The 15,840-nt window shown below is 47.5% G+C and overlaps 1 protein-coding gene across 2 annotated transcripts in view; it reads right to left on the bottom strand.

Moving 5' to 3' along the window:
- Positions 1–764: 764 nt before the first annotated feature.
- The window catches only part of LOC127191365 (zinc finger protein 260-like), a 52,606-nt gene continuing 37,530 nt past the window's right edge, over positions 765–15,840 (bottom strand). The window contains exons 1-4 of one of the 2 annotated variants that reach the window (XM_051148433.1): positions 14,009–14,245; positions 9,610–9,838; positions 5,521–5,647; positions 765–2,783 (exon numbers count right to left, since the gene is read on the bottom strand). In XM_051148433.1, coding sequence (XP_051004390.1) covers positions 814–2,783; positions 5,521–5,647; positions 9,610–9,747 — 2,235 coding nt within the window. In that variant the 5' untranslated portion in view covers positions 9,748–9,838; positions 14,009–14,245 and the 3' untranslated portion in view covers positions 765–813. Of the gene's footprint in view, positions 2,784–5,520; positions 5,648–9,609; positions 9,839–14,008; positions 14,246–15,840 lie in introns of those variants that run through there. The other variant, XM_051148434.1, reaches the window with a different exon arrangement.

The following is a 15,840-nucleotide window of genomic DNA, read 5'->3' as shown; positions in this document are numbered from 1 at the left end:
GAGGCAGGAGAATCTCTGTGAGTTCAGAGGTTAGTCTGGTCTACAGACAGTCTGAGCTACATAGTAAGTCCCTGTCTTGTAAAAAAAAAAAAAAAAAAAAAAAAAAAAAAGATCCCACAATAAACAGAGAAACTATTGATGACATTTCCAAGAAACTTTTCTATAAATAGTCTAGAAACCCTGTACCATTAGCTACAGAAGGATTACCTCAAATCATTACTCAACATTTCTTCAACATGCAAGAAACCGACAGTCTATAAAATGTCAACTACACTACAGGCAACTGTGCTTCTTCCTCCAAGTTCATTAATATTTCTCTCCCATATAATTATGTGTATGTTTAAATGAGCAAGGCATAGTTTTTTTGTTTTTAACTATGAACTATGGCTTATATAGTTAGGGTTGTGTATGTATTGTGTAGATACCTGTAGTGTGTGTGTGTGTGTCTGTGTTGACCAGAAGACAAAGAATTTACCAAGTAATTATGCTATCTCCTTAGTCCTACTTAGGTCTGTAATAAAACATTTTTCATGAAAACCAAGGAGAATATCTTGATGGGGGATATGGATGAGGAACTGGCTCTATAATAAATTCCTTTCATGTTGATCATATTGATGAGCGCCTGGTGAGAGTGCTTGAGCCTGCTGAAATGACATGATTTTGAAGGACTTTCTGCATTCACAATGCACGTCTCTTCCCAGGATGGTGCACCCAGAGTTCCCCACAGCTTCAGTCATGGTCGCATGTGTGACCTTGACTATATGCCTTCAGCTGATTACACAGCAGGGACAGCCTTCCCACAGACAGACATCACTATAGGTTCTCAGCACTGTGAGTTTGCTCATAGGATGTCACTTGTGAATTCTGGAGGAAGCCCTTCTCACCTTTGTTATGGACAAAAGGTTTCTCCCTGCTGTGAATTTTACAATGTCTATAGAAAGAAGACTTATCACTGAAGGCTTTCCCACACTCGGCGCACACGTATGGCTTCTCGCCTGTGTGAATCCGTTGGTGCTCTTTGAGATTGGCTTTAGAAGACATGGCTTTGCCACAATCGCTGCATATGTAAGGCTTCTCCCCAGTGTGAATTCTCTGGTGGGTGCTGAGAACTGACCTGTCATTGAAAGCCTTCCCACACTCAGAACACACATAAGGTTTCTCCCCGGTGTGAATGCGGTGGTGCACCTTCAGGTGGGACGCTCTCCGGAAGGACTTCCCGCAGTCCGAGCATTTGTAAGGCTTCTCCCCAGTGTGAGTTTGCTGGTGCATCTGCAGGTGGGAGTTTCTTCTGAAGGATTTCCCACAGTCGTCACATTTGTAAGGTCTCTCACCGGTGTGGATTCGATGATGCACGTGGAGGTGCGACTTCACGCTGTATGACTTCCCACACTCGTGGCACTTGTAAGGCTTCTCCCCTGTGTGAAACCGACAGTGCTTCTTCAGATCTGAAGCATAAAGGAACAACTTCCCACAGTCAGTACATGGGTAACATTTCTCTCCGGTATGAATTCTCTGATGTGTGCTGAGGACTGACTTTTGGCTGAAGGCCATTCCACAGTCAGAGCACACGAAAGATCTGCCGTCTGTGTGGATCTGATGATGCACCTTCAACTGGGACACTTTCCTGAATGACTCCCCACAGTCAAAGCATTTGTAAGGTCCCTCACTAGTGTGAATTCGATGGTGCGCAAGCAGGTTAGATTTAATACTGAACGATTTGCCACAGTCGGGGCACTCATACGGCTTTTCCCCTGTGTGGAATCGACAATGCTTTGTCAGATCTGATGCACACACAAACATTTTCCCACAGTCGCTGCACGTGTAAGGCTTTTCTCCCGTGTGAATTCGCTGATGTATGGTGAGGACTGACTTTTGGCTGAAGGCTTTTCCACAGTCAGAGCATGCATAAGGTCTCTCACCAGTGTGTGTTCGGAGGTGCACCTTCAGGTGGGATGTGTAACTGAATGACTTCCCACACACATGGCACTCATACGGCTTCTCCTTGGTGTGGCTCCCGCGGTGCACTTGCAGGCTGGACGTACCCCTAAGTGATTTTGCACAGTCAGGACATTCATAAGGCGTCTCTTCTCTCTGAGTTTCTGAATGGGAGGTCAATTTGGACTGGTGGAGAAAGGTTTTCCCACATGTGTGGCAGATAAAAGATGTTTCCATATTGTTAGTAATTTGCTGTTGACAGAAAGCTGGCTCACTAGGGAAGACCTTGCCACATCCAGGATAGTCGGCTGGCTTGTCTTGAAAATTAACTCCATGCTCTGTAAGTGGTGGAGTAGTTGAAAGGGTGTTCTCAAGCAGACTCTCACTGCACGCTTTCTCTCTTTGATGAGGAATTTCACACAAACCACTCGAAGAGTCTTGTGTAAGAAACTGATGAGCTCCAATCATATTGCTAAGCTGCTTTGTGGCACTGCTTTGACTGTCACTGTTGGCTTCAATGTTAGGCTTTGAATTTTCTGCAAATGAGAAACATTTTGGAGGTACATATTGTGTAGAAATGAGGTGGGTCCCCAAAAGACTAGGTTCTCCAGGTTCTTCGTAGTCACAGCCACCGTCTGTTGTCAGGGTTTTCTGGTTTCGGAACGCACTGGGACTTATGGGTAGGATTTGGCTTTGCAGATCTGTCTTTGTAGCAGTGCTGCCATCCGGCCACAGTTTCTCTAAAATGGAACAACATGGACCATGTCTCTCGACTTCACTGGCTGCATCATTCAGAAATGAAGCTTTCAAACAAAATTTTTGCTGTGGTTTGTCAAGCTGCAATTCACCTGTAGAGAACAGGAAGAGATGAAGGAAGAGGCACAGTGAACAAGATGGAGGAAGCCTCACTCGGAGCTGAGTGTGAGCACTGAGATGGAGGAGGTCTCACTCACTCAGAGCTGAGTGTGAGCACTGAGATGGAGGAGGCCTCACTCACTCAGAGCTGAGTGTGAGCACTGAGATGGAGGAGGCCTCACTCGGAGCTGAGTGTGAGCACTGAGATGGAGGAAGTCTCACTCACTCAGAGCTGAGTGTGAGCACTGAGATGGAGGAGGTCTCACTCACTCAGAGCTGAGTGTGAGCACTGAGATGGAGGAGGCCTCACTCACTCAGAGCTGAGTGTGAGCACTGAGATGGAGGAGGCCTCACTCGGAGCTGAGTGTGAGCACTGAGATGGAGGAGGTCTCACTCACTCGGAGCTGAGTGTGAGCACTGAGAGGGAGGAGGCCTCACTCGGAGCTGAGTGTGAGCACTGAGATGGAGGAGGCCTCACATGGAGCTGAGTGTGAGCACTGAGAGGGAGGAGGCATCATACAGAGTTGAGTGTGAGCACTGAGAGGGAGGAGGCCTCACTCGGAGCTGAGTGTGAGCACTGAGAGGGAGGAGGCCTAACTCGGAGCTGAGTGTGAGCACTGAGAGGGAGGAGGCATCACATGGCGCTGAGTGTGAGCACTGAGCAATCTGCGTCAGGCCACAAGTATGCATGTACATGCTGTGTGCATGAGAACGGCCCTTACACACTAAACTCCAAACAGGCAATATGTGAACTCAACCCCCAAATAGCCACATCTACTCTTCTTGCTTTATATGTGAGAAATTGGGAGCTATAGTGATTTATGGGGAAGATGTGGTTTGGTCAAAGGCAGGCAACTCGACAGGTAAGAGACCCAGGCATATAGCTGTAGTACGTGGGAAGGCTCCGCCAAGGCTGCTGTACGGCATTGCTTGTGGACAGCTAAGATCTAAAGACCGGACTGCCGAGAAGATGTCATTAGCTCTGGAGAAGTGCATATCCATCCCCTTTGCCCCCTTTCTCATCTGTCTTTGGTTGTGTTTCTTCCTCTTTATTGTGGTAGTGAGGAACAAAGCAGAGTCTCACCCTTGCTAAGCAAGTATTTCAGCCTGAGCCATAAACTACCCTGGAATGGTTATTCTTTATTAAAAAAATGCCGCCCCCATCTGCACACAGAGGAGGTGCGGTGGTTAAGAAGGCGTGTTGGTTGCTGATCTAGTGCAATGGGAACTCGCTGGGATTGACGGGGCGACCCTAGGGAAGACTCTGACTCGGAACCTGAACCAGCTACTCTCTGTAACCAGGCAAGGCTTCCGATGGAGGCTTCTACCACCGCAGCCGCAAAAGCCTCCACCTACAATCTGTCCTGCCTGCAAGATGTGCTGGGGTAAAGGTGGTGCAACTTTGAGACTCACGCCATGAAAGGGAGCCCACTCCTGACACTGCCGGGAGCGCCAGGAACCAGAGGCTGGCTAGTCCAGAGACACAGGATAGAAGCAAACACAACTGGAAAAAAAAGTTCAATAAAATGGTTTCTAATGATATGTGCTCTGCCGGTGGACCAGAGCCTGGAATCAGAGAGGCTTCATCCAGTAACTGACAGGAGCAGGTGCAGAGATCCATAGCCAACCATCAGGCAGAGCTTGGGGAATCCTGCAGAAGAGGGGGAGGAAGGACTGTAGGAGCCAAAGGGGCCGGGTGTGGTGGCGCACGCCTTTAATCCCAGCACTCGGGAGGCAGAGGCAGGCGGATCGCTGTGAGTTCAAGGCCAACCTGGTCTACAAAGCGAGTCCAGGACAGGCAAGGCTACACAGAGAAACCCTGTCTCAAAAAAAAAAAAAAAAAAAAAAAAAGAGCCAAAGGGGACAAGGACACCACAAGAACATGGCCTACAGAACCAACTAACTAGGGCTCACAGGGGCTTGCAGAGACTGAATCAACAAGCAGGAGCCTGTGTAGGTGTGACTCTTTTGACTGCTTGGGGGACTTTTTTCCTCCTAATGGGCTGCCTTGTGTAGTCTTACTGTAACTTGTTATACCACGTTTGATTGACATCCCGGCGAGACCTGCTGTTTTTTGTTTTTGAAGAGAAACGGAGGAGGAGTGAATTTGCGGAGAGAGGATGTGAGGGGAGGGGCTGGTAGGAGAGGAGGAAGGGGAAACTACAGTGGGGATTCGATATATGAAAGAAGATTAAATTAAAAAAAAAAAAAAAAAGCACTTGCTGCTTTTACTGATGACTTAGGTTTGGTTTCCAGCAGCCACACGGCAGCTAAATTGTAACTAGAGTTCCAAAGAATGTGACGCTCTCTTTTGGATTCCACAAGCACTGTGCACACACAGTGTCTGGACATAAGAGGAAGGCAAAACACCCATAAACATAAAAGAAAAATAAAAACGTACACATACACACACCCAACACACACATAGTAAATGCATATGTGTGCATATACATGTGTTGCACATGCTGTGGTGTGTGTGGAAGTCAAAGGACAAATTGGGGGAGTTGGCCTTGCTTTTTACCACGCATGTTCCATGAGTCAAACTCACTACTGACAGCACAGAGCAACACATGCAAATATCCCAAAAGGAATGAGACATCAAGACAAAAGAAGGAAAAAAAAAAAAAAAAAAAAACCAACCCATAAAAGACTAGGTAGTCTACCACATTTGGAAATAAGAAAATAAGGAAAAGAAGGCCCATCCTGGATCCGCAGGCCAGCTGTGCTCACCCACTGCCAACAGGTGGCTGTAGATCTCCAGCATGACCTCCTGGTACAGGCGTCTCTGGGCGGGGTCCAGGTGCTGCCACTCCTCCTGGCTGAAGTCCACAGTCACATCCTCAAAGGACACCAGTCTCTGTAACAACATACTGTAAATTAACGTTGAGAAATTGGACATGTGTCTTCAGTGATACCCCCTCCCCACCCGCCAGATTAAGCTTTCCACAAAACACCCATTTCCCATTGTATTTTGGGGCATAAATAAAAAAATAACTGGCCACATATTAAATACTGTCATCCCCTCCCCAAGAGGCTAGAAATGGATTATTTTTTATTCTCTATCAAAAATTAAACAGCATGACAGTTGCTAAGTCATTCTGTCAATAGCTGTTTTGGGTCCCTGGGATTCAACGCTGTATGAGTTTGTGCCTTCAGAGAAACTCAGACTTGCAAAATGGCAAATATAAAGATCCAAGTATGGGGCTAAAAAGAAACATTTTTAGAACTATATACAAAGCAAACAGTTGGGAAGGGCAAGTTGGGCACGTTCCTGGGAATGGCCGTCATGCTAAGCAGAGTACAGCAACTTAAAGCTGGAAGTGAGACGTTTCAGTTGGTATGTGGAGAACACCGTATTCCGGAAGAGAACTAAAATGAAGGTGGAGTGGCAGGAAAAGCCAGGGCCTCTCCAGCTGCAGAGGGCTCTGTGTGGGAGGAGACAGAAACACCCATAATGTCTGGAGACTGGTTGTCATCCACGTCACAGGGAGGTAATTTGGGGCGGGCCTGGGGACTTTTCAGTTTTGAGTCACAGACTGTCACGTAAGTAACTAATTGCAGGGGAGTGAAGATCTTTGAATGTAAGAGGCTGGTCTTTCTTCCATCACTCTAAGATGTGATGGTGGGAGGATTTGCCTTCGCCGGCACTGGTGACACAAAGGCAGCCTGATGGGCAGGTACGACTGCGGCACTTTCCTCTGCGACAACGGCTGCTAAACCACACAAGAGAAGCACCGCCGGTAGGTCTACATGAGGTAGGACTTGGGGGGCGGGGGGAATGCTGCTGCCGGAATCCAGTGATGACTTTCGCATCACAGGAGAGGGATGACCAGCATGATGTGAAAGTGGCAGGACGCAATAGTGCAGGCATGTCACCACTGTGAAGTGTGGCAGGACGCAATAGGGCAGGCATGTCACCACTGTGAAGTGCTCTTGCAATAATAAAATAAAACTGGAGTATGATCATTCTCCAGAGCAGAGATGGCCAGTGCAAATACAATGGGAGTCACAAAGCCATTGCAGCCATATTAATTACAGATGAAATCATCTTAATAGCATACTTAATTTAAACCAAATCATTATTTTAAGACACTCAGCTTCAAGCTAAAGAGAAGAAGGCTCAGGTGAGTGCTCTTGCTTCCTGAAATCGGGGTTCAATTCTCAACACCCACATGACAGCTCACAATTGGTTGTTAACTCCAGTTCCAGGGTATCTGACACCCTCTTCTGGCCTCTGTGGGTACTGCATGGACACGGTACACAGATATATAAGCCAAGCATCCATACACTTAAAATCGTGTAATTTTAAAAAATTAGGATACTCTTCCATTTCTAAATGAGGGCCTACGTTTGAATGTTTTTTACAACATTTTTTTCGTTTATTTATTTATTTACTCACTTTACAGCCTGATCCCAGCCCCCTCCCTCTTCTCCTCCCAGCCCCACCCTCCCACTCCCCCTCCCCATGTCCCCCTCTCCTTTTCAGAGAAGGGGAGTCCTCCAAGGGGTATCAACCAACCCTGGCACCTCAAGTTGCAGCAGGGCTAAGCACATCCTCTCCCACTGAGGCCAGATGAGGCAGCCTAGCTATGTGTGGAGGTCTAGGTCCAGCCCATGCAGGCTCTTTGGTTGGTGGTTCAGTCTCTGTGAGGCCCATGGGCCCAGGTTAGTTGACCCTGCAGGTCTTCTTGTGGTGTGCTTGACCCCTCTAGCTCCCTCTATCCTTCCTCCCACTCCTCCACAAAACTCCCAGAACTCAGCCTATCGTTTGGATGTGGGTCTCTGTGTCTGTTTCTCTCAGCTGCTGGGTGAAGACTCTCAGAAGGCAGCTATGCTAGACTCCTGTCTGCAAGCAAAGCAGAGTATCATTAAGAGTGTCAGGGGTTGGCTCTCTCCAGTGGGGTGGGTCTCAAGTCGGGCCAGTCATTGATTTACCATTCCCTCAATCTCTGCTCTTTATCCCTACACTTCTTGTGAGACAAATTTTGAGTCAAAGCTTTTATAGGTGAGTTGGTGTCCCCCCCCCCCCACTAGAAGTCCCTTCTGGCCACAGGACTTTGGGCTCCATATCTCCTGCTTCTAGGAGTCTCAGGGTCACCTCCATGCACTCCCTGCAGCCTCCCTATCCCAGAGATGCTCCACCAATTTCCATTCTCACTCCCTGTCCTCCCCCCAACCTCCTCTCTCCTGACACCCAATCTCCACCCGCTACCCTTCCCAGCCCCTCTCCTAGTTCCCTCCCTCCGTCTACTTCAGATGTATATTATATTTCCTCTTTTGGGTGAGAATCAAACATCTTCCCATGGGCCCTCCTTGGCTTCTTTGGGTCTGTGGGACGTAGCATGGCTATCCTGTAATTTATGGCTAATATTTGCTTAAAAGTGAGTACAGACCATGGTGTCTTTCTGGGTCTGGGTTACCTCACTCTGGATAATCTTTTCTAGTTCCAGCCATTTGCCTGTGAACTGATGGGCTTCCTAAATTCTCTTTCACTGAATAACTAGTATTGGAAATTCAATCTCTTATCACTTCAAAGTGTAAAACTCGGCAGGAGAGTATTTGGTAGAACACCCAACTTTAAAAAAAAAAAGTTCTTATTTATTTATTGTATTTTCAATGTTCTCCCAGAATGTACACCTGCAGGCCACAAGAGGGCACCAGATCTCATTACGGATGGTTGTGAGCCACCATGTGCTTGCTGGGAATTGAACTCAGGACCTTTGGAGAAGCGGCCAGTGTTCCTAACCTCTGAGCCAGCTCTCCAGGCCCCAATTGTGCATTCTGAGCATTTCCAAAATTTAACCAAGTATTTTTATTAAATCACACCTAGCTTGTTTTGTTTTTGTTTTTAAACCACTTTCTAACTGAAATGTAGCATCCTTCCAATTATTGATGACCACAACATGTGCAGTAATGTCCACAGCAGCGGTGACATTACCACTCTTGGAAATCACAGGTTCTGCTTAGGTTTCACTTTAGGGTGCCCATGTGGATAAACACTGAAGATATATAAAGTCCAAGTGGAGTTGACTGCCAACACATCTCACAGTTTCCAAGACTCAACAGCCTCAAAGTACAGCTGAAGCCAAGGCACCCCTGTCATTTGGATCTTGGATCTCCAGGCGCCATCTTGGATCTTTTGCCTGGGATCAGGGGTATTTAGAGAACAAATATTTCTCTTTTGTTATATTGTTAAACCTCCATGGACAAATCTCATTAAAGCTTTTTCTCCTTTAAAAACAAAAAACAAAAACGTAAGATACTCAGCTTTTGAGGAGTCGATGTGTAGCTATGAACTGGGAGAGAAAGTCAAAGGCACACACATACGGTCAAGAAAATGCTAGGGTGCTGTTACCTTGGCATGGAAACATTCCCTTGAGGAGGCGGGGAGAGAGTCAAGAGGCCACTCCTCCACGCTCTACCATGTATAAGCTGGACACACAGCTGAGGAGACACAGGTGCCTGAGCCCCCCGGCCCTGAAGTTTGCACTTCACAAACGTTACCATAATAAATAGACACACAATTTCCTCTGGCTCACCCAGCGAGACTTGGATGCACCCTACCTCTCTGTCCCGCCAGTCCTCTGGATTGAACAGAACCAGCACCCCCTGGGAACCAGAGGTGGGCAGACAAACCTAAAGTAAGAAGCAGCCCGATGGACCTGCCAGTGAGGATTCCTCAGGAGAGGCTGGGATTGCAGCCCTCTGCCTGTCACGCTGAGCTGAGAATCAAGGTTGCCTTGGGAACAGGAAGCCCATCTTCTGCTTCCAGTCGCTACAACCTAGCTATGAAAAGTTGAACCTGGGGCATCTCCTCACCTCACACGATCCATCCTGTTCTGCTGCTGCCAGCCTCTGGGGCATCTGGTGGAAACTCATGTCGGTAGGCATGTCCTCTATGGCTTCTACTCTCAGTCTGCTGCTAATTTTCTCAGGACTCTGAAGGTAGGTGAGCATGTGGAGGGTCCCATTAGAGTTGCGGGGCAGAGGCCAGCTTGGCTATGTTGAGAAAATGGGCAGTGTGGATGACTCAGCATCACCGGGAGGCCTGCAAAGACAGCAGAAAGCCCTGGGAAGTCACTGACCATACTGTCACTCACCCAACATGCATTTGCCCATGAGGAGCTAAAGGTTCTACCTGAAGGTCATCATGTAGACACCGAGGAGCAGACAAAGCCCAGAAATGTCCAACTCTTCCTCCCACCTCTTAACTGACGGCAGGAAGGTATTGCGTAAGGTGACACAAAGCAAGGATGAGGTGGTGGTCAGTGCACTGAGAATCTGATGCAGGATGAGGCCCGTCAGTCCTAAGCACCTGGCTGGCAAGTTGCAAACATGACTAAAATATCGGCAAGCTATGAGTTTATTTTCTAACCAGTCTTTTCAGCTGTATGTCAGAGGCATGGCCATACCTGGTGTCTTAAGAGGAGGCACACGAGGCTGTGATGTCCCCTGATATGACCTCAGGCCACCGAATGGAAGAGAAAGGGATCAGTAGCTAGCTGACTTACACAAAGTGACACACTGCCCCAGGGCAAGAGTTTCTTGCTTCTAGACACTGTTCAAATGTACGGATGCACCGCACAGCCTGCTCTCTTGTGACACATTCCTGTAGTTCACGACCACAATTTCCTCCTTATCAAAAAAGTACTCAGGCATACACAAAGACCAAGACCTCTGTTCTGAAAGTCTACCCTTTCCTCCTTTTTATTCTGTTCATTTTATTCAGGTATTCTGTAGCACAGGCTGACAGAGAGCTCAGTTGTATACTCCAGGGTGGCCTTGAGGTCATAGTGACACTGTCCCATCAGCCTAGCAACCGTAGGGATTACAGGTGTGAACATTCCTCCCACTGACAATGTATGTCTTCTGTGTCTGTGAGTCACCTAGCTATACTGGACATGGTCGCTCAGACCAATGACTTTCAGTGACCTCTACAGACTGGACACAGGCCTCCAGGTTACAGACTGCCGCCTCCCAGTCACTGGCATGCCCCAGGACCCTGAAATCATGGCTCTTTTGACAGTCAATAAATTTTCCCTGGAGTGTTATTTATTGATTTCCACACAACCCCAAATAACTCCTAACACAAGCATCTAAACAGCAGATCCCAGCATGGAGGCAGCACTGATGTTGCTTTCTTCTTCTTCTTCTTTTCTTTTTCTTTCTTTTTTTTTTTTTGAGGGAGGGTCTCATGTAGACCTGGCTGGGCTTAAACTCATTACATAACGCAAACTGGTTTTGATATCCTGATCACCCTGCCTCATCCCCCAGTGCAGGGAATATATGTGTGTTCCACCACAGCTGGCTTAGAAGCAGCATTAAAACAAACTTTTAGAGGCTAATTTTTTTGTCAGCCAGTCTGAGTGGCTGGCTACACAAAAACACGCCTCTCACCTCAAAGGGAATAGGAACAGTTTATTCTAGAACCAAGTGTTACCACAGTCTGGAAGCAGATACAGGTTATCCAACTACCATGCTCCAAAGAGGGAGGGCTTGGGGAAAAGACTGGACACTGTCTTCTGAGTTCCATGTTCACGTGTCCACATGCACGTACCCATAGCCAAATAAACCCGCACGTAACCCACAGATGCCAAAGCAATAACAACAAAAAGCGAACCCTGGTGGGACCGTTAGGTAGGCAGGTTACAACAAGCTGAGGGAATCTCTGCCACAGGCCTCGCACACTCTCCAGTGGCATTCTTAGCCCTTCAGCCATTGGACACCAGTGGGCTGTTTAGGTAAATCACATAGATGGATACTGAATAACTAACTGCTGAGGGGACAGAGGACAGCGAAAGACAGACCTCATACCTGTGACATACAAACGCGACAAACACCCAGCACTTATCCGGTTCATCAGCCTTGAGTAACCTTTAACATAGGCATAGCTTTTGGTTTCTGGAAACTTCACTTGCAGACCTATAATCCCAGTACCCCAGAGGCAGGGGCTGGGAGGGTCAGGGGCAAGAGGGAGTGTTCACAGGCACACCTGAGGTCAGACTGGCCTACAAACTAACTTTTGTGCTAGCCAGGGGTACATAGGAATACCCTGTCAAAAGGAAGGAATAAAGGTAGGGAGGGATGAAAAGAGATGGGCTGGAGAAATGGCTCAGTGGTTAAGAGCAATTGCCATTCTTGCAGATGGCTCAGCTTCTGCATCTATATCTGGCTCACAACTTCGGTAACTCCAGAAGATCAGATCTCCTCTTCTGGCCTCTCTGGGCACCAGGCACACACTTGTACCTATATACAAGCAGTCAAACACTCATATACATAAAGTACATTTTTTTAAAAAATCACACCCCCCCCCACACACAGAGACAGACAGAGAGAGAGGGGGGGGGGAGAGACTGCTTTTACTAAGATGCATCATGTCTGCTCCCTTCCCTTTGGCTCTGACTTCTTTTTTTTTTTGGTTTTTCGAGACAGGGTTTCTCTGTGTAGCCTTGGCCATCCTGGACTCACTTTGTAGACCAGGCTGGCCTCGAACTCACAGCGATCCACCTGCCTCTGCCTCCCGAGTGCTGGGATTAAAGGCGTGCCCCACCACGCCCGGCTCTTGCCTCTGACTTCTATTCTGCTCCAGTTCCTAACTTATTTCATCCTCAGCCTAGCCTCCAAGTTGCAGTCATCCTCCAGCCTCAGCCTCCAGAGTGCTAAGGTTACAAGTCAGTCATGTATCACCACTCCACCTTTAATATATAATGCTTGATTTCTAAACCTAAACCTCAAATCTGCAGACCAGAGACAGACATGGGGCCACTTTGACTCATCTGCTTAATGTAACCAATGTCTGGAGTTTCATCCTCTGCTTTTCTTTCTTCCCTTAAAAAAAAAAAATTAAGAGGTGGGGGTTAGTTGGAGAAAGTAGCTCATTGGGAGTTACAGAAAAAAAATTTTTTACATGCCTGTAATCCCAACACTTAGGAGAGGCAGAGGCAGGAGGATCTCTGTGAGTTTGAGGCCAGACTAGTCCCAGAAGGCCAAGGCTAGGCAGAGAACCCTGTCTAGAAAAACCAAAAACCAACCAAAGAAATAATTTAAAGCTTGTGTGCATGAGTGCATTGCCTGTCTGTGTGTCTATACACCACAAGCTTGCAGTGCCTGGAAGCCAGAAGGAAGCAGTTAACAGTTCTAGACAGTTCAAAGGCACCATGTGAGAGTGGGTGCTGGGAACTCAGTTCCCTCACCGGCTTTTCATCCTCACTGGTCTCTACGATAGGCATACTGATGAGGCTGGCCCTCGCCTGTTTGGGTGGAGAAACCCAGGCTTCTGCTGTAAAACCTCTTTCCAGGACCGTTCTGCTTAACTGTCAATCACTGATCCTTAACCATATCCACAGGTCCCAAGCACAGGCCAAACCTCTGGTAGGTCTCGCATCTACAAAGGACACCGATAGTGATGCAAACTGGCAATTGTAATTGAATTAGGATTGGTTTTTGTTGTTGTTTTGTTTTGAGTCCTTTTTCTGTTTTCAGCTCCAGCTCCACAAAAGAAATATAATAGAGGGACCGGAAATGACCCGAACATCTGGTCTCTGGGGCCAGCACCAAGGCTTATGTCTCAGCTCGGGTGACGGAGCGTGCCACATTAAATATACCTAAATATATCTCCTGCCTTTCATTCAGTTCCTTCTACTGCTAATACTGCTTAGGCTGACATTGATGGAGGACACTCTGTCCCCAATTTGGGCTAAAACGTAAGTAAATTCATTTTCCCATTTTCTCTTAATCTTTGGAGTTTTTCTCCCCTCGCAGGCCAGGGTTTGATCATCAGCCAGGGCTCCAGTTCCCAGCTACTCAAACACTACCGCACGAACGAGAAGGCAGGCAGCGCGGTCTCCCTCGCAAGCGCCCTACACTGGCCCCGGTGCTCGCCTGACTCCTAAGCCAGTCGCTGGCGCTGGCGGAGCGGGTCACAAGGCACCTCAAGGTCTTGACCCAGGAGTTCCGGGAGCCTGCAGCGCCCACTCCCTCAGTCCTGGCCCCAGGGTCCTCGCATGACAGTCTTCACGGACGATGGTGTGAAATCCCACAGGAGAGCACACTGCGGAGTGACACAACACAGACGCGGAAGACCCGCAAGAACAGAGTGAAAACGAACCGATCGATCTCCACTTTATTCACGGCATCCTCCTGCAGCCGCCTCGGCCATCGCTCAGCACAAACCAGCGCTCAGCAAGCACAGCGGCCGCCCTGCTCCGCACTCACTCACCTCAGAGCGCCGCAGACAGCTCTGCACACGGCACGCCGGGGCCCCGCGACTTCCGCCCACAGACACCCACAATTCCAAGGGTTCAGATTCCAAACACCCACGCTGTCCTGGCAACGATAGCCGAAGCGAACTACCTTACGATCTGAGCGGATGTGACCACTCTAGGCCACTTCCGATTTGAATAAGGGTTCCCTCAACCCATTACCACCACATCCCCCTGCGTGGATGCCGCGCATGCGCACCACTGCTAGCAGAGGTAAATCTTGCCAATACTTACTATGGCTCATCTGGTGGTTTCTGTTTTTTTTTTTTTTCATAAAGTGCCATGGCCGCACTCACACGCCAAAGACACACAGGGCATCATTAAAGTGCATCAGTTCCATACAGCCAGTCAAGGCCTGTGTACGTGATGTCAGTTTATATGTGCATCTATTATTTATTTATTATTTATCCTTTATTTATGTATTTATTATTGTGTGTATCTATTTCTTAGAGACTGTGATGTTACATCTTCCTAAAAGTACCTTTTCTTTATATTTGATTCACTTTTTATGCATTTTTGCCTGCATGTTGAGTTTATAGCAAACAGGGCACCTGCAAGAGCAACAATGCTCTTAACCCATCTCTCCTTTTCTTCACCTTGTCTCTTGTTTTCACCAGAACTTAAAAGTGCTCCTATTTTTTGAGAGGGTCTCCCTATGTTGGCCTGACTGGCTCGGAACTGGCCATGCCCATCATCCTGGCCTTGAACTCTCAGACAACCCCATGTCCTCTGTCTCCTGAGTTAAAGGTGTGTGCTACCACACTGGCCTGTTCTGATTTTCAGACTGAAAACTATTTGGGATTATTGGGAAACAGGAAGTGGAGCCGTATAGAGCGTTAAAGGTGAGGATCTGAGATGAGCCATCATGGACTTCACACAGGGGCACCTCGTGCTTCTCAGAGTATAAAAACCTGCTCTTAGAAGTAAACTGCCCGCTCCCAAGTGCATAATAGAAACAGTGTAGAACCAGGTGTGGACAATCGGAAGTGGAGAGACCAGTCAAATGGTGACATCACCTACCTAGTGCTGTAGCGAATACCTCAGTAGACCTGATGTAGAGGATGAAAGTAACGCCAAAGACTGTGTGAGTTATTCCCAGGCTAAACACATCCTAACCCTGCCTCGTCTAGAACAATGTGTGGGTTCTCAGTGTATGGGTTGTCAGCCCCTTTGACAAACCTGTATGTCCAATACTACTTACATCACAATTCATAACTAGCGCTTGCCTCATGGAGGTGATGAGCCACTAAGGAGAGCCAGAGCTCACACTGCACTTACATAAAATCAGAAGCTGCTATCTGTATGTGAGCGAGATCCATAGCATCCCATTGTTTTATGCCACAGTTTCATCACCTATCCATGCCTACTGATGGATACCTAGGCGATTCCATTTCTTTGCTATTGTGTAGAGAGCAGTAGTAAAACATGGGTGTGTGAATATCTTTGTAGTGTGATACAGGTTCCCAGGTGTGTATCTAGGAATAGTCAGCTGGGTCACCGGGTAGGTCTAGTTTTCATAAATTTAGAAAGCACTTCTGAAGGCTGCATAGTGCAATCTGGTCTCAAAATGTAACAAATCAAACAAGCCAAACACAACAAAAGCCCAGGCCCGCAACACTATGTTTGCAACACTCTACATTCCCTCCACTGGTCAACAAAGGCGACAGCCATTCTGCTTAAACACTTTAAAAGCATTTGACTGCATGTCTCGCTCAGTCCCTTATCCCAGGTCTTTATTGGCATGGGGTTTTTGTTTATTTTATTTTATTTTTATTTATTATTTATTTTT

Source organism: Acomys russatus, chromosome 7 (assembly GCF_903995435.1).
Source record: "Acomys russatus chromosome 7, mAcoRus1.1, whole genome shotgun sequence".
Lineage (NCBI taxonomy): Eukaryota > Metazoa > Chordata > Mammalia > Rodentia > Muridae > Acomys > Acomys russatus.
The sequence above is the reverse complement of the archived record's forward strand: the minus strand, read 5'-3'. Positions and strand labels throughout refer to the sequence as shown.